The 23,839-nt window shown below is 39.8% G+C and overlaps 2 protein-coding genes across 8 annotated transcripts in view; one reads left to right on the forward strand and one right to left on the reverse strand.

Moving 5' to 3' along the window:
* The window catches only part of ANKDD1B (ankyrin repeat and death domain containing 1B), a 44,546-nt gene extending 31,219 nt beyond the window's left edge, over positions 1 to 13,327 (forward strand). For all 3 annotated transcript variants that reach the window (XM_089494437.1, XM_089494452.1, XM_089494445.1), the window contains 4 exons: positions 1,794 to 1,889; positions 9,620 to 9,818; positions 11,182 to 11,313; positions 12,217 to 13,327. In XM_089494437.1, the coding sequence (XP_089350563.1) occupies positions 1,794 to 1,889; positions 9,620 to 9,818; positions 11,182 to 11,313; positions 12,217 to 12,275 (486 nt within the window). In that variant the 3' untranslated portion in view covers positions 12,276 to 13,327. The remainder of the gene's footprint in view (positions 1 to 1,793; positions 1,890 to 9,619; positions 9,819 to 11,181; positions 11,314 to 12,216) is intronic.
* A 2,748-nt stretch (positions 13,328 to 16,075) lies between these two features.
* POC5 (POC5 centriolar protein) overlaps positions 16,076 to 23,839 on the reverse strand; it is a 48,640-nt gene continuing 40,876 nt past the window's right edge. For 4 of the 5 annotated variants that reach the window (XM_089494414.1, XM_089494401.1, XM_089494421.1 and 1 more), the window contains 4 exons: positions 23,603 to 23,784; positions 23,175 to 23,288; positions 22,547 to 22,723; positions 16,076 to 17,228 (listed from right to left, as the gene is read on the reverse strand). In XM_089494414.1, the coding sequence (XP_089350540.1) occupies positions 17,082 to 17,228; positions 22,547 to 22,723; positions 23,175 to 23,288; positions 23,603 to 23,784 (620 nt within the window). In that variant the 3' untranslated portion in view covers positions 16,076 to 17,081. The remainder of the gene's footprint in view (positions 17,229 to 22,546; positions 22,724 to 23,174; positions 23,289 to 23,602; positions 23,785 to 23,839) is intronic. The other variant, XM_089494407.1, reaches the window with a different exon arrangement.

Genomic DNA, 23,839 nt, shown 5'->3' on the forward strand with positions numbered 1-23,839 from the left:
GCCCTGGTGGCGCAGTGGTTCAAGTGAATGGAGCTCAAGTGAATGGGATGTGCCACCCTTTGCTCCCTGCGCGCTCCCACGCAGCTTTCAGCGTATGCTGAAAGCCGCATATAGTGCGCCCGTGTATGACATGGGCACACTGTATAAATGAAGCTGTTTATATAAATGAAGCTGTTTAAAGCAGGTCTGGAGGATGTGTCTGTGGCCGTTCAGACTGCAGTTTCCATCTGCTCTAGCCAACAGAACCAATGGTGAAGAATGATAGGAGTTATAGTTCCACAAAATCTGGAGGGCTGCAGTTTGCCAACCCCAAACTAATGCAGTGCTTGAATAAGTGGCTCTTCTCTATAGATGGCTCCCATCATGCAGAGTTTTATCCTGATTTATCCTGGGTCTCTTTGCATCAGTTGTTCACTCAGTCAACAATGCAAATCTTTTAGGAAAACTAAAAAACAAAACAAAATTTGAAACTGATTATCCTGGGTTAAGTAGGTTTTTGGCAACTCCCCTTTAAACTTAATTGGATGCATCTGAAATGCATTTGAACAAGATTCAACCCAGATTCTACCAGGATTATTTTCACCATCTGAATAAACGCTGGCACATTTTGTCTTTGCCTGATCCCTCCTGTGCTAGTTCCTAGTTGGCTTGATTTTATTGTGAGTTTCTTTATTGATGAGTTTCCCTGGCTCACTGCTTAAACAATCCCAGCACATAGAAGCCCTGGAAGAATTAACATTGTGAGCAGCTGTTCCCAGTGTAAATCCATTGACATAAAAGGATTACAGAGGTAACCCAGTAAAGTTGTATACAGCGTGTGTGGCCTTAAACTGTCACTAGCAGAGATGCACTTGGATTATAAAAACAGTCAGCAGCTGACACAATGGAGATTGATTGGAATGCAGTACTATAAAAGTGGCAGCCGCTGACTGTTAACAGAGACTTTTGCTTATTGACTTACAAACATGTGCCATCTAAAGGTCTGAATTATATGTTTTAAGATTGCAGTGAATTTTACCTTTTTCAAGGAGGTTGCTTTTTTGGCCCTCAGCAATCCCTGCTCAACCATGAAAACCCAATGGGTGACCTTGGGCAAGTCACAATCTCTCAGCCTCAGAGGAAGGCAAAGGCAACCCCCTCTCAAAATAAAAAACTCTGTGATTAGAGTCACCATAAATCAGAAATGACTTGAAGGAACACAACAATCACTATTACTGTTTATAATCTAACCACTCAAGTATGTAGAGTGGGCCCTTGATATCCGCTGGACTCTCTGTGGATAACAAAATGTGTTGATGTTCCAGTCCTATTAAATACAGTGGATAGAAAAATCATGTCCCTTATATAAAACAGCAAAATTAAGGTTTGATTTTTGGAATGTATATATTTTAAAAATATTTTCAAGCTGTGGATGCTTGAATCTGTGGATATGAAGGGCTGACTGTATATGTAAACCTGTCAACAGAGGTAACACTTAATGCATTTGATGAAGTTAACAGCGCCTACAAACATTTTAGAATTGTTAAAGTGAAAACTGGAGAGGGCTTCTATACCTCTAATGGTTGTGCAGAAGAGGGAATTTCAGCATGTGCTGCTTGTTACTGGTTGTGTGACAAGCAACACCTGCTGAAATTCCCCCTTCTACACTGTTCCTGCCCTTGGCAAATCAGTACAGTTGGAAGGTATGGTAGTTGCACTGATAACTATAGAACTTGCTAAGTGATTCTTGCTTCTCACTTATGGCCTAAATTTTCTTGTCTGCTTCTGCTGAATCAGTCTGTTTGCATTTTCAGCAAGGAAAGACTGCTTTAGCTGTAGCTTCCAGGAGCAACCACGCCTTGATTGTTGATATGATTATAAAAGCGGAGAGGTATCACACCTGGAAACAGGTAAGAAGCAGCTCTGATTTGTTCATCATTTGGGGGGGGGGGGAGAAATGTTTACAGTATGTAATTCCCTTTTGCAAATAACTGTTCTTCTCTAGGCCAGGATAGGGGATGTTTAGCCATCTAGATGATGCTGGACCTCCTCAGCCCTGGTCAGCATTGCCAGTGGTGTTGTATGATGGTTCTTGCACTCAATCGGTATCTGAAGGAAATAGTTGACATCCCTTTTCTAGGCCCTGGATTCACAAAGCCTGAGGCAGGCCTTCTTGAAAAACTGCTAGAAAATGCTAGGGAGGAAACCCTGCATTTTGTTGTTTTGCCCTTCCCTGTTCAGCAACTTTCGGCTATGTCAGCGATGACCCTCTAGATATTGTTGGACTAAAGTTCCAAACGTCTTCACCATTGGTTATAAAGTTTTATATATCTCAGTCCAAACTATCTGAAAGCCTGTATCTCCCCCAATGAACCTGCATAGGTACAGTGGGCCCTCCATATTCACTGGGGTTAGAGAGACAGGACCATTATGAAAGTGGAAACACTGCAAATAAAAACCCACTATGTGGTTGGTCTAGTATATTGGTTCATTATATAGACCAGTTCTGTGGTCAACATCTGCCAGAAATTGACTATAAAATTGTGCTGGAGGACCTACAATTGCCTAGAGAGTGTTCTTTCCTGAAATATCTAGGTCTTCCAGCTCAGCCTCTGGTGGACATTGATTACAGTCATGCTGGAGGACCTAGAGATTCCTAGAGAGAACATATTAATCAAATCATGAACAATCAAATCCGCCAATGACAAAGTCGTAGATGTGGAGGCCCAACTTTATTATGTTCTTTGAGGGAGAATATTCATAGCTAGACCTCTTGGTGGCTTTTGATGCCATCAGCCATGTTATCCTTCAGGGCAGCCTCTCTGGTATGGAACTTGGGGGCATTCTTATGCAGTGGTTCCAGTCATTCTTGGAGGGGTGAGCTTAGAAGGTGGTGCTGGGGGGAGGGGGGCTCCTGTTCAACTTCCTAACTGTTGGCCTGTGGGACCCAACGGGGTTCTGTTTTCTTCCCCATGCTGTTTAATGTCTACATGAAACTGCTGGGAGAGGTCATTGAGAGTGTTGGGATGTGCTGTCACTAGTATGCGGATGACACCCAACTCTTTCTCTCCTTTCCATTCGATTCTAAGAAAGCTGTCTTGATATTGAGCCAATTGTCAGCAATGAACTAGCTGAGGGCAAACACAATGAAACTTAATCCAGACAAGACTGAAGTGCTCCTGGTCAGTCATAAAGCAGGTTGGGGAATAGGGACTCTGCCTGTGTTGAATGGGGTTACACTCCCCTTGAAATCTCAGGCTCACAGCTTCAGTGTCCTCCTGGCCTCAACTCTGAGCCTGGATGTCCAGGTTTCAACTCTAGGCAGGAGTGCATTCACACAGTTAAGACTAGTATGCAAGCTGCACCCATTCCTTGAGATAGCAGATCTGGCTATGGTGACACATGCCTTGGATACTTCCTATTTGAACTACTGTAATGCACTCTATCTGGGGCTGCCTTTGGAAACTGTTCAGAAACTTCAGTGGGTTCAAACTGCAGCAGCCAGAATGTTGACCAGGATGTGTTATAGGGAGCATTTAACTCCCTTGTTGAAACAGTTTCACTGGCTACCAGTTAGTTTCCTGGCACAATTCAAAAATGCTTGGTCATCACCTATGAAGACCTAAATGGCTTAGGTCCAGACTATCTGAAAGAACTTATCTTTCCATACAAGTCTTCAAGATTTTTGTTTAAGCAATTTGTTTGAGCAGGGAAGGTTTTTATTTATTTGTGTGATTTATTTGTTTTTAAAAGTTGTGTGGCTTCTAAAGTATTTTCATAGTGTTTAATGAAGCGATTTTAGGTGTTTTTTTTAAAAAAAATTATTGTAAGCATTTTTCATTTTTCATTTGCTGTTTTCGGAAGCTACCTTGGGTCCCATTTTGGGAGACAGGTAGCATATAACTTAAGTAAGTAAATAAGTAATTAAATACAGTTTAGGCATCTGAGGAAAAGGATATGGCAGAATCGTTCAGAACACCAGCACTTCACGAGTGTACTGAAATACTGTACAAATACAAGAGAGCCTTTCCATGCATTTATAGCAATAGCAAGTACATTTCTATACCACTTATCAGCGAACTTAACACTCCCTAAGCTGTTTACAATGTGTAAGCTAACTGCCCCAACAAACTGGGTACTCATTTTAGCGACCTGCAGAAGGATGCAAGGTTGAATGGACCTTAGAGCCCTGCCTGGGATCGAACTCGCAACCTTGTGGCTGCAGTACTGGCATTTAATCACAGCACCACAAGGGCTCCCTCATTTACACTGTGCATGCTGCAGGACTCGCTTCTGGTGTATCTACAGCTATGTATGGAAATTAACTCTCAACAGTGACACATGTGTTGACACCATACAGATGTTTAGTTCTTCAACAAAGAAAAGCAAATATAGTAATCTTAGGTGTGTTACAGACGGGCCCATGAGGCGCCGTCATCGCGCGCGAGGGGCAGCGCTTCCTGACGCGCCTTGCCCCTCGCACGTAATGACTACGTCAAAATGGCGGCGGCCGTTCCACACAGCCGCCGCCATTTTGACATAGAGGATGCTCTGCGTCCACACGCTGTGCCCCAGAAGTGATGCCGCGAGTGTGTGACTAGCACCTCACGGTGTCTCTTCCGGGGCCCAGGAAGGAGCATGATTTTCGCGCTCCTTCTCTGCAGCGTCCGGGAACCGCACCGTTTGGCTGCTGTGATTCCCGGACGTTGCAACCGGCAGCGGCAGCAGACCGCCACTTCTTGGCGGTCTGTAACGGGCCTCAGTTTTTGATAGTAACATATTTCAAGTATGACTCTGAAAAGCAGGGTTCGAAGTACCTTGGGTGTCTTTGGGCAAGTCACATTCTCTCAGCCTTAGATGGCCATGGCAAATTCCCTCCGAAGAAACCTGCCAAGGAAACCCTGTGATAGGTTCACCTTAGGGTTAACACAAGCCAGAGATGACTTGAAGGCAACAACAAAAACAAATATTTGAAGTAATCTGAAGTACAGTTTTTCTACAGGTTTGCAGAGAAATCATGTTGCATTAAGCTTTAGTAAAACATAATAGGATGACTTGCATAATATGCATTTAATCCCTAGTTACCATTATTTAGTTTACACAACTATTTTTAAATTAATGTAGTTCTTTAAAAAAAAAGTCAGAACATATTTTCAAATTAAAATACCTTTCCTTTTCCCATTGCTGTGATGAGTGCAAACTACTTTTGTACTCTGAACTCAGTTTGCACTATTGAAGGATAATCAAACGTTGGTCTCTTCTCCAGCTTCTTACCTATTTCATGTTACAATACCTAAATTTAGGAGAGCTTTATCTTTAGCTTGATTTAATGCTCTCTCAACAGCAGTGCTAGAAGGAAGATAGGAAAACATCTTATGAATCTCAGCTCTGCCAGTGCGATGATGGTGGTATTGAAACGACAGAGATGTACTTTTGTACTGTCAATTTTATAAAGACATTCGCCATCAGTTGATTACTCCTCTCCTAAATAAATACCCTGGTTATATTGACACTTTTTATTTATGGTATCTTCTGGATAATCAGAAACCAAATGTTGATCACAAGATAGCAAAATTTTGCTATATTGTATGCAAAGTACGCCCTCAACTGGTTGATGGAAACTGAAATGTCTATAGCCGATCTGAAATTGTATTTGAAATTGTTTTAAAATTTGTTAATATCTGTACTGTGCAATTATTATTTTATCAATTTTTGTATTGGTCAATGACTGAATAAATTTTAGTACATACTACTACTGAAGACAAAGGGGGAAGGGAGAGGAAGAGAGAGAACTGGGACATTTCAAAAGCACCTGAAAAATGGAATGACAGAAGATTAATTGGGACCGTCGCTGCCAAATTGGGATAATTTAAGGGTATATACTTTTGTGTCTAAACATAGTAGTTTGTCTGCTGTCTTTTGCAGCACACTAATGTGGAGAAGTGACCAGAGCAGTCCTCCAGATGCTGTCTGATTGCAATGCTCAGCAGCCTTTGCCAGTTAAATAGGCAAGGCACTGTCTCTCAGCCTAATTTACCCCATGTGTTTGTTGGGAGAAGTAACTCCAAGAGTGGATGAAAGGGGAGAAAGAGAACATGGATAAGTGGCTATTGAGATTAGTTTGGAGCTAACTAGCTTTAATAGCGCTGTGCCATAGTGTTACACACATCCATATTAAAGTGTAGGTCTTCACAGTTGTATTCCATATGGGGAAATGAGATTAAGAGGCATAGGAACAAGGAGACTACGTTCTGTACCAGACAGGAGAGAACAACTCTTTTGGCACCTGGTTATTCTCATCCAGATATCTATCTGGATGCATTTATAACAGAAACAGGCCAATTAAGGCAATGAATATTTTACTAAAACAGCTGCTGAAAAAAGGGAATGTAAGACACAATCTGGATGTATCAATAAATCTATCATTGTACTTACTGGAAGCTGCCCAATTATCATACAGGCAGCTTGATATTACTGTATATGCATTTTATTCCAGCCGGGCACTTTTCTCCTCATCCCAGATTCTCTCTGATATGAAAATTATTGATGTGAGAGATGCAAGAGAAATTTGTGCAGATAACCATGATGTCAAATTGAAATTTTAAATTTGATGTCTTGTATGAATTTTTAAACATTTATTTTTAATCTTTACTGGATTAACCTACAATACATAAATGTCAGGGCTTCTCTTCTGAAAATAGTAAGTTTATGTGTTTCTCCTCATTAATAACTTTTGCCCAGCCATTCTTAGCTATACTTTGATGTTGCTCAGCTCCACAAATCCCAGGGGTCATTCAGTTGTTGATTTTTTTAGTGCGATGATATGTAGGGTACTTTAAGTTTCCTAAGACCTCAGCCTTTGTAAAGGAAACAAAAATATTTGAATATCAAAAATATAAAAGCCAAGCCTGTTAGGTTCTACCTTTAAATTAGAGTAGCAGAAATGTGTTCTTGTCTGTTTCCCTAAGATCTGAAACTAATTCAAAATCAACAATCATGTAGCTTGTATTTTAAAACAAAAGTTTACTGATGGCTTTAATCAATATATACAAACTACAGTCCTCTCTCCGTTCTTGCAGTCTTCAGACTTCGCTTATGTGCGAGGGACGGAGGAAGAATGATTGGGGTGCATGCCAGTGGCGCATGCCTGTACACTCCAGTGTCTATATTCAAGCCAATGGAGCTTGAACATATGCAAATGGAATGGATCCCCTGCAAAATAAAAGGGGTCACTCTATATCCTAATCTAGCTATTGAATAGTTCAGGTAAAAAGAAACCTTTATCTCCCCATTTTTCCAATGAAGGTTGAGAGAGGAGAAAGATGGAGAAGCAACCATTCAGTTGAAAATCTTTGAGAGAGAAACTCTGTTAGTTCCAAAGGGGGAGTGACCTAAATCACATGGTTAGTTTGAATGAGAGAGAGAGAGAGAGAGAGAGAGAGAGGAATTTTCATGCAGTAAATCCCCATATGGGGGGGGGGGGGAGAAGAACGCAAAAATCTTCCAATAGGATACAAATGTTACACATTCAGGCTTTGTTATTCACACTATGGGACCACATTGATGAACATCTCTGTAAGTTTGGTTGCTCACCCATGCAAGTATTTGAATAAAGATGGAGTTGATGATGTGGATGCATTCAGAACACGTTCAAGGCATGCATTTTTATCCTGGGTCTGAATTTTCAGGACCTAAGCAGAGGAGTGGACAGGGGGTCTTGGAGATGTCTCATCCAGAGGGTTGCCATGAGTTGAGGTCCACCTCCCCAATCCTTTCTTACTGTGCAGCAGTCACTGCAATTGACAGGGGCCTTCCCCCCACTGTTCAGGAAGCAGTTGGCTGACATTTCCAGTCCTCCAAATAAGCAATCTCTAGTGCATGAATCAAAAGGAGGACCTCTGTTGCAACTTCCGCTCCTGCTGAACATTGCTCATGCGAGGGGGTGGATGGGAGCATTGGGCAACTGCTTCCTGATCAACAGATTAGACCGCTGTCAATTGCAGCAGCAGCTGCACAGTTAAGTAGGGATTGTGACAGCTACATAAGGATTATGAATATGTTACAGTTGTGAGTATGTAACTTGGTTTATACATTCATAACTGCCAAAGAGGATTCTGCCCATAGCTAGGACCTGTGTATTCCCTCCCCCCACCAATCCAGAATGGTTTGTGCAAATAAATGGACAATTTTTGGCAAATTAGGTCAACAATCTGCTGTCAGGACTTCCAGCAGGGAGACCTTGACTTGAACCCTGTCCATGTACTACACACACCAGTATATTTATGAGGCAACAGAAGGACAGACACAGCAGCCGGAGGAAAATAGGCACAGCAGCCATGGGGGAATTAAGGAAGTGGAGAAATGGGCTGCCCAGAACTGTAACATTTTATATGCCTTTCCTCACTAGCCTCATGTGCCTGATGTAAGGTGGGGGGTTAGTCAAATGATGAAAATAATCCAGGATGAATCCAGGTTGAATCTTCATTGTTCACCCATCCCCAATGCACCCAATTGCAGGGGGTTGTCAGAAACCCAATTTAACCCGGAATCATCAATATCAGGGTTTTCCCTGAGCTTTTTAAAAAAGGCCTGGATTGTCATTAGTGTGAATAACTGATCTGAATAGACCTGGGATAAATTTCAGGCCCATGACTTCCCTGACTGAGTCCATCAATCTGGCATGTAGTCTCCCTCCCTTTTCTACTGCCCTCTACCTTTCCTAGAATTATTGCTTTTCTAATAATTCATTTTTCCTCGTGATGTGGCCATGGTATGCTCAGCACTCTTCTCCATCCCCATCTCAAATGCATTTATTATATAGTATATATTTTATAGTATATAACCTATGTTTTAAGCTGCCTTGGATTCCATGTTGGGAGAAAGGCAGGATATAAATTAATAAATCAAATAAACAGAAAACTAACAAACAGAAATAAGAGATCTTGGAGTCTTGCGTAATTTAACCAGGCAGGCTCAGCTCCATCAGGGCTAGCTTGACGGAAGAGACTCCTCCCTCCATAACTGTCATCTTCCGGCCTGTGAGGGAGTTGATCAGGCAGGCCCAGCTCCACCAGGGCTAGCCTGGAAGAAGAGACTCCTCCCTCCATAACTGTCATCTTCTGGTCTGTGAGGGAGTTGACCAGGCAGGTCCAGCTCCACCAGGGCTAGCCTGAAGAAGAAGAGCCCTCCCTCCAGTCCATCTGCCTTGGTCCAGGCCTCAGAGGGAGAGAAGAATGCTGGACCTGATGCCCTCCCCCCCTCACCATTCCCTTCTTTTGTGTCGTGTCTTTTTAGATTGTAAGCCTGAAGGCAGGGAACCGTCTATTATCCCCTCTGTTAAGCCACCCGGATTCCCAGCGATTGGGCGGCATATCAATAAATCTTCTTATTATTATTATTCTTATTATTCTTATTATTTAATTGAAACAATTTAAAAAGTACTGCTGTTAACCTCCTCCCCAGCAAATAGCATGTTCAATGCTGTTTGCATAGGACTGAGCTCTTTGGAAAAGTTAGTAGTTCTGTTTAAATCATTACAAGTATACATAATGAAAGTCAACGATGTTTGACATCCAGAAAAACATAAAATCTGAAGCGCAGCATGACTAATTTTTGCTGTTTACTGTTCTTTACTTTCCAGGAGAATTGCCACAGTGACGGTAATCTGCCAAATAATATTTTATCTTTTAAACAAGATCACAGTTTGCAGACCAAACAGATCCGCTCCTCCCTTTGGAATCTTGCATATAATCAGTTAAAAATACGTGAATGGACAAAATTGGCACAGTTCTGGAAGTTTACAGATGCACAGATCAAAGCTATTGAAGAACAGTGGACAGGTAAACACACTGGATATTCCAGACATTGGAAAACACATTTAAGTTCCAACTAGAGTTTTCTAATTTTGAAGAAATTAATGTTACTGTTGCTTGAGTTATAATTTACCTAAACTTCATTCCTACCTGTTTTTTGGTTGTTGTTTTTTTTTGCATTTTTAAAAGAACATTAAGGCTGAAATAACTACTGCATGTCTTGGGATAGCTCTTTTGTCCCATCGCATCTAGTACAGATCACGTAACAGCATGCATTTTATTCTGTTTTAAAGAACAAAATGTACTTTTCCATTGTTACACTATGATGAATGTATTTTCTAGGCAGTAACTAGGTCCTAAAATGCAGTTAACAAATTCCCTCCTTTCCAGTTTCAGTATGAGTCCATTATTTTTATATTTGTGAGGTTTGCTTGAAGCAGAGTTCCATCTTAGACTATAAATCTCAGATAAATAATTAAAGATGTTTCTTTCTCACAAGCCAATTTATATGCCAATAATTAAAGTATATGTGTTAACGTTTGATCAAAGAAAGAAAATAGCTTTTGACTTCACCTGTTTGGCTCCCATCAATGTTCCATCAGTTGCCAATACCTATATATGACCTTACTGTTTCAAGATTTGCATTCATTCAAGACAAATTTATAAGTAAAGGTGTGTTTATGAAATCATAAGGACTTAAAATCTCACAAATTTGGGGTTTAAGTTTGCAGTTATTGACTAAATGTGACCCCAGAAAACCGCCCTTTAATCCATGCAGTGCCACAGCTGAGGTTTCTAAGGGGGTGCAGGTCAGGGCATATTGAGGCAAACAGCTGATCCCGAGAGGGCTCTCCAGACAACAGCAGAATGTCCCAATCTGCAATGCCTCAGGTAAGAGGTAGGTTTTTGGGGAGTGGAATCAGAAGGAGCTACAATGACAAAGCTTCATTATAGTTGTAGTTCAAAGCTTGAAGTAGAGGAATTTTTCTGTGGTGGTATACCAACTCAGGTATACCTTCCCAACAGCAATTCAGGTGGCCCCAGCACAGTATTTTTACATGCTAGGTTAAAATGTTTTTTATTCAGCCAAGCATTTTGTGTTACTTATTGGTTAATGTTGATGCATGGTTTTAGCTGGCTGGTGAATTGTTTTGTCCCACTCAGTTTTATGGACTAATGTTTATGTGCTTCAAACATTACTGATGTTTATTGTAGCTTTGTATAATGCCCTAGGACCTACTTTTGTGGGATACAAAACTTTAGAGTGAATAACACAATAAAATGACCGAGACTACTTCATTAGGCATACCAGTTACCAAGGTTTGTAAATATCATATAATATAATTTTCTTTTTGAACAGTGAGCTAACATTCTGTATGTCATCATCTAGGGAAAAAGAGCTACAAGGAACACGGGCACAGAATGCTTCTAATCTGGTTACATGGTGTCCTAATGGCTGGCAAGAATCCAATTAAATATTTATATGAAGATCTTGTGAGAGCTGGATTCCAACAACTAGCTGGTAAGCAGCACTAGATTTCCAGCAGAATATACTGGTATGGTTAAAGGAGGGAGATTCTCTGTATCAAGGGGGAATGGATCTTTCTAGTGATTAAAAGCTCAACTGTTATTTCCACTAAGATGCACAGACCATACTCAGATTAGGAACATTATCCTGCACATATTATGGATATTAAGCTGCTTCCTATGGGAGGGAGGGAAGCAAGCTTTAATCATTTACAACTTGGTAAGAAAAAGTACTGGAAAAGCAATGCTTGATAGCCTAAGCAAAACAAAGGGGGAAAAAAAGATAATGGAGTAGTAAATACTGGTATTTGTATAGGAAGAAACTTGGTCCAAATCTTACATAGCAGCAGTTTCTACAGATATGAATGACCTAGGAATATGTCTAATGCTAAAATCCTTCATGTCTACTTGGAAGTAAGCTCAATTGAGTTATTGGGACTTACTTCCATGTAAGCACACGATTGCAGCCTAAGCATCTGTTTACAAGTAAGATGTTGCTCCACTGCAACTGTCACCATCCCTCAACAGTGGCTAGGGCTGCTGGAAGATGCAATCCAGCCATATTTGGAGAGGTCAGTTATTTCCACCCTGATGCAAGTCAGTAAGTGGAGGAAAGTAAGTTGCTGCAAGTCAATGGAATACATATGTATTGAAACTATCCAAGTTCATAGTAAAAGAAAGCCAGACAACTTTGAGATGGGTCAGTTTCAATAACTCTGTTAATGGCCTTTGCTTTAACTAGTTACATATGTTCATTGTGCAGTGTCTAAATAGATGGCTGGGTGGCTACTGAATGTTGTCTCAGTTATGCACAAACCCATATGAATCATTCACATCTGACACAGAATACAGGCATCTGGTGTTTTCTGAACTCTAATGACAGTATTTCCTCTTACAGAGAAGATGAGATCAGAGAGTAATGCTGGCACAGAATTGAGAAAATGTAGAGTTTCATGAACTCATTCACCAAAGGCGGACTGGAACTACTTTTTAGAATAACATACAAAAACAGAATTTTGCTTATTTACAGTAAGTTGTTCCTTCTAAAATGGCTCATTTGCTACCCCTGCATTTCTTACAATGAGATCAAATGTGCATATGTGTATTTCTCCTGATTCCATCTCCACTTTTTAACGGCCAGAGCACATGCCACGTTTCCCCCCTGTAATGACTGATTTTATATTGTTTGTGTGAATTAAATTACATAAAACTTAATTTATATATTTTACATCTTAATTTATTACTAAACTTTGTGAACACTATTAGCACATTTTCATTAAAGGAATTCTAATGTGAACCTAAGAAGAGGATCAATTTATTTGAGATGTGGTGCTGGAGAAGAGTGCTGAGTATATGATTCTATGATACCTACTGTGGACAGCCAAAAAGATAAACAAATGGGTCCCTGAACAGATCAAGCCTGGAATCCTCTTGGAAGCCAAGATAATCAAATAGAGGCTATTGTACTCTGGCCACATTATGAGGAGACATAAATCACTAGAAAAAGACAATATTGCTAGGAAACATAGAAGGTAGTAAAAATTGAGGAAGACCACATGCCAGACGGATAGAGTCAATCAAGGAGGAAATGGGCCTGAATTTACAGAACCTAAGTAGTGGAAGACGGGGGATCTTGGAGATGTCTCACCATGACTTGGGGTCAACTGGAGGGCAGTTAACAACATTAAATTCAGATTTTGTTCATTATTTAATGACAATGTAAAAGTGATATTGCTTCAATGTAATTCCTTGAAGCAAGGCCTTTTCTCTCTCACAATTGCTTTTTTAAAAAAAATTACCTCTGATTAAAAAGTTGTCTTCCTTTCATTTTTGCAAATGATTGCCCTGTTACAGAATTAAAGGGGTTGTAGAATTTGAAACTTGTGTGGTTGGGATGGGGGACAGTATATAGATGCTGCATGTGTACATGCACAGACAGATTTTTCCAAGCATTTGTGTATCCCTTGAATCCCCTCCCTTATTCACATGGTCTGGGGGTGCTCCTAGATTCTTCACTTCACATGACAAATCAGGTGAATGCGATGGTCAGGAGTGCCTGTTATCAGCTCTGGCTAATACGCCAGCTGTGCCCTTTCCTGGAAGTCAGGGACCTTGAGACTGTAGTACATGCACTGGTAACCTCACGCCTTGATTTCTGTAATGCACTCTACATGGGGCTACCCTCGTGCTTAGTTCGGAAACTTCAATTAGTTCAAAACATGGCAGCCAGACTGGTCTCTGGTACATCCAGAAGACACCATATAACACTGATCTTAAGATCACTTACTTCACTGGCTTCCCATCAGTTTCCAGGCCCAGTACAAGGTGTTGGTTATCACCTTTAAAGCCCTAAATGGCTTGAGTCCAACCTATCTTCAGGACTGCCTCCTTCCATATAATCCTCCCTGCATACTTAGATCCTCGGGAAAATCTGTTACAGCCTTGTAAAACAAGGCTGTCTACGACCTCCCAGAGGACCTTCTCAGCTGTTGCTCCCAGATTGTGGAGTGGCCTGCCGAATGAGATCCGTCGTATTACCACTCTAAACAGCTTTTAAAAAGCTATAAAGACGGATCTCTTCCGGCAGGCCTTTCCTGAATAGCTCTCTGGCTATCAGAAGGAAAATCTAACTGCTGACCTCTGACTTCACCAGAGTTATTGTATTGTTTTTAAGTATGGTTTATGTTTTAAATTCTACATGGTTTAATTATATTTTAAGGGTGGGGGTGGGTTGAGGGTTCGGACTGTATATTTTAATCTTGTAAGCCGCCTTGATTACATTTTGTAGAGAGGCAGGATATAAATAAGTTTTATTTATTTGGTCCTTAAAGAAACTGTTCCCAAAGGCCTAAGGATCCTTCTGAAGTGGCAGACAATGCCATGTGATTAGAAGTTGTCATTTCCTAAGCATGCACATGGTTGTGTATTAGATATGCACAACAGTGTCTTCAAATTCTGGCTAACAATTAGGAAAGTATTTAAAGTGTAAAGTATATTTTTTGCCCATAAGGTTACTCAGCAGCATGTATGGGGTCAACTTATTTAAATATGGAAGGCTCTTACTTTTTGGAACACACTATTGAAAATGTGCTGCTTATTCTGTCATTAACAACTTTAATATTATTTGCAGCCATAGTATTCTCCCAAAGTCAAATGGGTCAGCATCATTCTATCCAAAACAATCATTTGCCTCAAGAGTTTTTCTGCAGAATAAATCTGGGATAAAAATTGCAACAAGGTTTAAATATCTGCACAGGAAACATCAAATGTTGTGTATCTTCAAGTCATTTCTGGTTTACAGTGACCTTAAGGTGAACCTATCATAGGGTTTCCATGGCAGAATTTGTTCAGAGGGTTTACCACTGCTTTCCTCCAAGGTTGAGAGTGTGAAACATCAAATAAACTTAATAAATGTGATGGCTACAATCCTGTATCAGTTTATACTTAAGTAACTTCACCTGGCCTGGCTCCCTCCAAACCTGATGGAAACATCATTCAACCATGCTCAAATCTCCTTCTGTTCATGCAGCTGATGTCTAATAAAGTATGTTGGGAAAGTTATGACTGTGGCAATAGTATCAAACCTCTGATTAAGTAGCGATTGTGAATATGAAAGAGTTACCTAACTGCAACTGTTACATATTCATGATAGCTACGTAGTCACAATTACCCACCTACTTTACTGTTCACAAGCTGCACAGGGAGAAGGAATGACATTCTGCCAATGGTCAGAGCACAGTTGAATGATATTTCTTTCAGGTTTTGGTGGGGGGGGGGGGGGGGAAGTAGGGCCAGGAGAAGATACATAGTTAAGCACTTAGTTAAGGTGATAACAAGATCCTGGCATATGTCTTTCAAACCTCCCTATTCTGGCCTTTGAATTTTATCTTTAGTTTAGAGTTTCCAGTTTCTCTTTCTCACAACATGAAAATTTTATTCTTCCATCTCACACAATGGTAGTATGAGAACTGGTGATGTTACTAGCTTTTGCTGGAAATTATTACTAGTGTGTATACACTTCCCAACATTTCTCATGCAGTATGAAGGGAAATTACACTCAGAAAATAGTTGATTTTAAAAATGTGCATAAAACAAAGACATTATTCACTGGGAAGTAGCTTGAAAAATTGGAAAATGTAGTCAGTTCTGCAAAAATGCTATTTAAACATTCTAAAATATGCACTCATTTTCATTTTGATTTTTAAAAAATTCAGTCAGATTCACAACTGGAGAGGAAAGAAAACCCGAGCTCAACAGAATTTTGTTGGTTTGTGCCTTCAGATCATTTCCGAGTTAGAGTGCCCCTGTCACGGGTTTTCTGGGGCTCAGTGTGTGTGACTCACCCAAGGTCATCCAGTGTGTTTCCATGGCCAGACAGGGAATCTAACGTTGATCTCCAGAGTCATAGTCCAATGCTCAAACCAGGCTGGCTCTTCACCTGTCTCTAATTATAACAGTGTAACTGCAAGCCCTTATACCTGGAAGAATATGCTGCTAAATTTAGAAGTATTCATTTTATTGTCAACAGATCAGTGCATGAACAACAGCTGTGGTTTTAATTTCACTGCTGAATCCTGTTATGTATATAGGAAGTGTCATATGCTAAATGTGCTTTGGGCCTCAGCTGACACACAAATCCATATATGTTACTTGATGTCTCACCACTTCCTTCACTCCAATTCACAGCTCAGTATACTAATTACCTCAACTGAAAAATACTACATTTGATGTTTAGACAACATGAAAGTTTTATCCATACTATTAAATTGCTGCACACATTTCACATATCCAAGCTATCACTTCATGTTACAGGCAGTCATTCAGCAGTGAGCGTATAAGTGACTCATACCCAGGCGCCCATTCCAAAGTTAGTTCATTGGCACTGGAACTGCAAGCTGAAGTCAGAAGAGGCAATAAATGCACTAAAGGAGTTGTTGCGTTCCTGAATGCAATTTTCTTTTCTTTTAATGTATCACCACTTGTGGAGGCACCACAACAGTAATAAAGAAGCAGCTTGATCCCAAACTCATCATGGGGAAGTACATTGTGAGCTAAGGCTTACAGATATGTGACACTGCAGATGACCAAGTGGTGCCTACAACAGATTTTACTGAAGAAGGATAAAGAAACAGTTGCTAAAATTGAACAAGAGACTTGCGGTATTATTACATATAACTATTTCAAATAAATATAGTGGCATTAATTTTATTCATCCATATTTAGTGAATACATACGTTAATACTTCTGATGGCCAGCGAATTATTTCATATTGTATTTGGCCCAACTTCTTTGTAGTGGTCTTAATTTGATACATTATGAGGAAGGCAACATAATTTCTGAATTTCAAGTCTGATTGCTATATCAACAATTGAGGATTCATTAAAAAAAAGATACAAAAGAGGCATTGTCATAGTTTATGTAATAGGAACATTCATGCTTATTAGAATACAAGAAGTTCAGTTCATTCTTTTTTATTAAAAACATTAAATAATCATATTTAATAAAATATGTTAAGGAAATAAGAATTTCAAGTATACCTTATCTGCAGTTACACAGAACTACATTGCACCTGTTTGGGTGGCTTACTTTTTATATCTTGAAACATTTTTACATCTGTAAAGTTATTACTGAAAGGGGAAAAAACATGATGCATCATTGAGGACTTGCTTTATAAATCTGCAAATGTTGGGAAAGATTTAAAACTATAACCTGGAAAATTTCGCCATGTGCTTACAGTAAAATACAAGCATTTAACTTTCACACCTATTCAACAACCTTTATTGAATGGATGTTGCTGAGGATCTGGGTATGAGTCTTCCCACTGTGTCCTGGAGGTCTCTGGTTGATACCACTAGGAAACTGGCGCAATGTTCGAGGATACTTTGCAGCAGTAGCTTGAGAGATAGTCTGCTGAAATACACAAACAAGAAGAAGTTATTTATATTCTATCATATTCCACAGATTCCAACAGGCTCAAAATATTAAAGAAAACATATTCACCCATAGCCATATTGGCCAGACAGCAAAACACAGTAGCAGCCATAAAAACTCAGAAAACAGTGATACCTTGGACCAACCAAAACTGCACAAAATATATCATGCAAGCTTTTTTAAAAGATTTTTTTATTGTTTTTGAATCATAAAATAAAACATTCTCTCAGTCCTTACATATTACATATCTCAACAGAAATGTTCTCTTTATATGTACTGTTCCCTTATGTAAGACTTATATACCATCTTTAATAATTGTTACTTCCTTTACATTTCTCACTAGCTTCTATATTCCTCTGTCTTTTTCCACTACCATCTAGGTCTTGAAGTGCCTTCTCGCAGTGACATATCAGAAATAAAATGTCTAATATACCTCTTTAATATACTTACGTACCTATTCCTGTATCTTGACATGAAAATATATCATGCAAGCTTTTGAAGCTCCACTGGTTTTTTTCAAAAGGAAGACAAAAAAGCCAGTGAAGCTGCAAAAGCTTACATGATGTGTTTTGTGCATTTTTGTTGGTCCAATAAAGGTATCATTGCTTTGTGGATAATATTAAAAGTAAAACTGGCCAGAAGCCTATTGGAAAATACTTTGAGATTGTTGGATTTAAATCTCCAATAAATAAACCAGACAAACCTCCTACACTCAGACAGCGACCAAGTTGATTCAGGCACTACAACTTAAGGTCCAGTTACAGTTTAGGTGAAAGTCTACCTGGCAATTCAAATAATTTACATTTCCCAGGATGCAGAACAGTTGATCAGCCTTCTGTAAAATGTTAAAAAAGAACATTTGCCTTCAAACTAAAACAGTTCCCTTAAGATGTGGTGTAAAGTGGTTTCATTCTTGTGAAGAAATAGTCATATTTAGCATCTTCATACATAGCACATACACAATATGGCCTCCTATCACATCATAGTTCTATGTGTATATGGAAACACAAATGGCTTATTCACGGACCAGCTTTTTCATAGTTCTATCTGTCTTGGGAAAGTCTGTGTATGAGAAGATAGATCATTCTTGCAGGTACATCCCTTTCTCCTTGTCAACCTTGCAAGGAAAAGTTGGACAATGATGACAGCAATGATAGCAAGGAAAAACACCACCTTTCCACATACAAATTATTTCACTGAGTTGCTGTGTAACAGCAGGACAGAAGTAAAAGGAAGCGTAATCTCACCTCTGCCATCAACCAGGACACAAGGGGTACCAGGAGACTGCAGCCAGTCTCTGAGGAACAATGTAACAGCAAGGAGAGCAGCAGCCTTGCTCCATCCATCAGATAAAGAGCACCCTCATAGAGTTCACCACCAGAAAGAGCAACTGACTCCATCTGACAGTCACCACAGAAATGCAAAAGGGAATGTAAATCCGGTCTGGCTTTTGCCAACAGCCAGAGGAATGAAGGTCTGTTACACACAACACCTCCATACAAGCAAGACCACTAGGCAAGAGAAAGTCTGTCTAATCTCAAGATAAATTCTTGTTTACAATTATCCACTTTCTTCAAGTATATTGACGCATCTCCTCTACTTCTTAACTTCACTTTCCCTCAGGTGCCTTGCTTTTTAAACCATTTTTACTAGAGGTTTTTTTTAAAGGGTCAGTCAGCATTATTATGACTCATATTTGCATAATTTTAGGGGTTGGGGACTGAAACCCATCAGACAGTTAGGCTTGTCTAAGACCACCTAGGAAGTTCATAGACTGGACCAGAAATTTCCTATCTCCATCTGAATTTTAGCTATTATCAGGTCTATATTCTTCAATACAGTTCACCAGCTAGTTGTCAAAAGACATTATAAGCTTTTGAGCTTTCACTTGGCAACCAAACATTCCTTCACGCATACTTTAGTAAGCTGGAATTCCTATGCTATATATTTCACACACTCTTCTTTTAAGCCCACTGAATGAGAAGTGAAGACTCCAGCATAAAAAGGAGCATATTCATCTTGCTTTGTGTTCAGCAAAGCAGGCTGACAACTTGTCATCAGGAAAGAAGCACAACAGTGTTGTTGACTCTGTTCTTATTGCCTTAGATCCTACCTAAACTTGTCCACTTTAACTCAAAATATAAAACAGTGACTGACAAGAAACATTGTTTTCAAAAAGCCTTTGATGACCTTTGTTATAACAGCAGTAAAGGAAACTGACAGCATAAGAAGCATGAATCCAAATGGTATCTAGCTGTATAAATATAATGAAGGAGGGTGAAGAAAGAACACAAACAAAGCTCCAGAAGAAAGAACTTCTGACTACTTTTGAGCAATTGAGAATGCTTTCTATCAATATCAAGTACAGCAACAAAGCCTTTCAGCATCTTCAGAAGTCTCAAAATTTGCTAAGTTTCCATGGATGTAAAAGGCCTCACATTGTCTCTAATGTCTCTAACCAACAAAGAAAATATTTTTTTCATTTTTTCCTCCTTGCCCCTCCCCCCTTTCCCCTTTATAATCAGATCTCTAGCCCATCCTTCTAATATGTATGTGTGGATTAAAGTTAAATACAATAGCACAATACTAACATAAAGGCTATACTGTTTGTACAGACATGGCAAATAAAAACTAACAGTTCAGATTTTTAAAATAAAAAACCTGTCAATTATCAGTTTGTTCAATTATAAAAACTTAACTGAAGACAATACATTCAAAAAGGCCCAAAATGAGCAATCAAATTTTTAAGATGCAACACCGATTGGTTCAAGAATTAGTTCTCATGGAGAGCAGACAAGGTAGAAAGCCTGTTTCTAAGCTGTACCATTTCAGGCTGAAATAAGGGAATCATATAACAGCTTATTCTGCCATGCAAAAGAAAAAACTCTTAGTGCTAATATTAAATATGACCATGGTGCAAACACAGCTAGCATAATAGAAGGATTACATAGTTTTATGACTTACATGATGAGAGACTACCAAGGCCCAAAACATGAAAGCATCGCAGTGGTTTGAATGTTGGGACTACAACTCTGAAGACTCTTGGCTTGGTTATGAAACACACTGGATGACCTTCGGCAAATCACACTCTCTCAGCTTCAGAGGATTGCAATGGCAAACCCACTCTGAAGATACTTGCTAAGAAAACCTCACGACAGCTTTGTCTATCATTTTGCCTGAGGATTGCCATAAGTCAGAAATGACTTTCATGTGCACAACAACAGCAAAATACAACAATTAGGCTTTAGACAACAAACACCAAAATTCCTTCTCTAGATTTTAGTTGCGACTCCAAAGAATTACTTCAAATCACCACTAATACACAAGGTTCTCAAAACCAGAATGAGAAGAATATAACTTACTGGTAAAAATTAGAGTAGATAATATAATTCCTTATTTGCATAGGGCAGTAATTAAATTGTCTCAAGAGCAGGGAAAGTGGGAATTTATTGTGAGCTTGTGATCATCCTAGGAACTACTTTCAAGTTGACGATTCCACTGGAATTTGCCTTAGAATGAGTAAGACTAGCTAAGTACAGACTGGACCTGAGATAATCTTCATGCTCCTATTCAATGTTCCTCAACTCTTTTCTAATTAATAATTAACATTCCATGCAAGAAGGAGAGGGATCATGCTGGTCATAAGAAAAAGACCCAAATATATATTGTGATAATGCTTTTTGAGATCAACCAAAAAATCTTCAGAACTGTATCAAGCTTTCATGATCATCTGATACTTTAATCAAGTAAGATGTTACAAAACAGAAGGCTGAGATAGAGGCCCGGTACAGACTGCCCGTTTTCGTGCTGGATTGGGACCAGGGCAACCTCACTAGCAGCCCTGCGGCCCCAATTCAGCATTTTCTGGGCAAGTAAGAAGTGGCACCTCGGAAAAGGCTTCATGCCCCCAGACACTCGGGAGGAGAAAGGGGCAGCCCCTTTCCCTTCAGGATCGTTCCCGTGGCCGTGTAGTTGCTGTGGGAACAAGCCACTCTAGTAAATAGCTGCAAAATGCAGCTCCTTCCTGCAACGTCATAAGGGCTGCATCACTTCCCTATGTGGTTGTGGGGACGCTGCACGGCAACGCCAGCATCATGGTAGCCCCTGTGTGGACAGGAGGCTGCCATGATGCCGGTGCTGCACGGACTAGGGTTAGGGAGCATGCGGTTGGTGCGCACTCCCTAACCCTAGCATCATCATCGGCATGCCGCTTTATGGTGCTGTGTATTGGCCCAGAGATGGGTCAAACAAGTGATCTTGAAGTCACCCAATTTGCATGTTGTCTTGAAATGTGATGGAGAGAAAGAGCCTGCATGCCCACAATTGGGGCACATTATGTGATGGGCTCACCAAATATGCTATGTCCTCCTTGGCTGTGGAGGCTACAGTTCTATTCAGTTAATAATTTATCTTCCTCCCAGTTTTCACATATTTAATTGTTAAAATCCAAAACTGAATTGAGGTTTAATTGGAATTACCACTTGATGCAGACAAGATACTGAAAGCAGGGAAGATGCAAAATATTTTTATTTAAAAAATTAAATAAAACCAAACCTGCACTGTTTATTTCTTAAGTAATCACTGAGTCAATACTGGGCAAAAGAGCCTTTGGCAGCAAATATGGCTGTGTTTCTTAGATACATGTCTGGTTTGGCACATCTGGATCCTGTGATTTCTGCCTATACCTCTTGGGAAAATTGCTCCAACAATCGGTTTGGATGGGAACCACTCGTAAACAGCAGCTTTCAAGTCTTGCCTCAGTTCTTAATTGTACTGAGGTCTGAACTTTAATTGGGTGATTCTAAGTCACTCACATTATTGTTTTTAAACCACTCAAGGCTTACTTTTTTGTGGGTGTTTAGAATTATTATCCTATGTGAAGTTGAAGGCTTTCATGACTGGCATCCATAGTTTTTTTGTGGGTTTTTCAGGCTATGTGGCCATGTTCTAGAAGAGTTTCTTCCTGACATTTCGTCAGCATCTGTGGCTGGCATCATTATCCTGCTGGAATGTGCATTCTTAGGTATCCTCTGAGTAGGTAGAAAATGTTTAAATTTGCAAGTGGCCTGTGCTTCTAAAGTGATTTAAATAATAAAAAAACCACCTGAGTGTCTCTTGGCATACAGCATCCTATTGTCTCTGAAGCAAAATAAGACAAACTTGTGCATATAGGGAGACAGAACTAGTGGACATTTTGTCTCTGAATTTAAAAATGTTTTGTCAAAACCCCCAATGCAAACCTAATCACAAAATGAAAAATAAAAGGGTAAAAATTACTCAGACATTACTTGACTTACTTGAGTGACTGGATGATGTTTTTCCACAACAACAGAATTCATGGGAGGAGAAACTCCCAACACATCCAGATTACTATAAATTCGATTCTTTGGTGCAAAATCAGATCGGCCGGTGATTCTAGCAGTGATCGTTCTTCCAGCCTTCTGCTGCGCTGATGTCACAACCCTCGCCATGGGCTACAACAAGCAAAATATAAATTCTAATTACATTACACCACAGATGGACAACTTCCAGAGGCTGCAGAATGTAACAGTCACCAATTTCTGGGTCCAAAGTATAATAATTTTCTGAACCCCAGGAAGCTCTGGAAGATAACATTGGTAATTTTGCTACTTTTTAGACAGTTTTAAGCCTATGGGAAATGGTGTATGTGTGTGCATGCATGCCTTTCAGACCTATGAGGAACGGGAGCATTCTCTGTATTTCCAAACTCTTAAAAAAAAAAAACCCACTGAATAGTGAAATCCAAAAATGACCATGGAAATATTCACTGAATGTCTTCCATTATAAGAACATGGATAAGGTCTGCACAAATCCTATTACCCAATAAGTTTTGCGAGAGAGAATTGCAGGAGCCTGCTTCCATAGACTTTATTGCATAAAGAAAAATATCCCCTGGATTGTTACCGCTTTTGGAATGGGCACAGTGCCTGACCCTGCAGCAGAACCAGGAGCTATTAAGGCAGCAGCTGAGTCTAGTCTGGTCTGAGGGGTAACTGCATGGCCCTGATGAGAAGAGAACTGTAAGCAATGGAAAAAGAATGTAGTATTTAGAATGAAATTAAGTATCACATATGCACACCACACATTTCCTAATCCTAGACACTGAAATAAATAAATAATTACCTTGCTTGGCAGAGCAGTATCACAGTAGCACCAGCATTATATGATGTAATAGACCATCCTAACTAAGCTGGCATGACAAATGTCATTAAAATTAGTCTAGCATTCTGTAGCATTCCCAGTTTCTTCTATCCCACTTCACAGAGATACAGGACTATCAGAACTGGGAGTATGCACCTGACCAAGATAATTTTCAATGCTCCTTAACTTACTAGATCTTCTACGTGTGCAGTAACAGGAGCTGCTGTTGGAGGCGGAGGAGGTGGAGGAGGCGGAGGAGGTGGTTGAGGTGAGCTGGATGGTGGTAAAGGTGGATCAAATTGAGATGGAGGGAGTTTTGCTGTTGGGCCACCAGTGCCAGCACTAGGTTCTCCTCTCTTATCTGACAGTTCAACTAGTATAAATAAATTGGAAAAAAATTGATTGCACAGCAAGGACAGTAAATAATT

The sequence above is a fragment of the Sceloporus occidentalis genome, unplaced genomic scaffold, assembly GCF_023333645.1.
Source record: "Sceloporus occidentalis isolate IW3139 unplaced genomic scaffold, rSceOcc1.0.p SCAF_1, whole genome shotgun sequence".
In the NCBI taxonomy this organism is placed as follows: domain Eukaryota; kingdom Metazoa; phylum Chordata; class Lepidosauria; order Squamata; family Phrynosomatidae; genus Sceloporus; species Sceloporus occidentalis.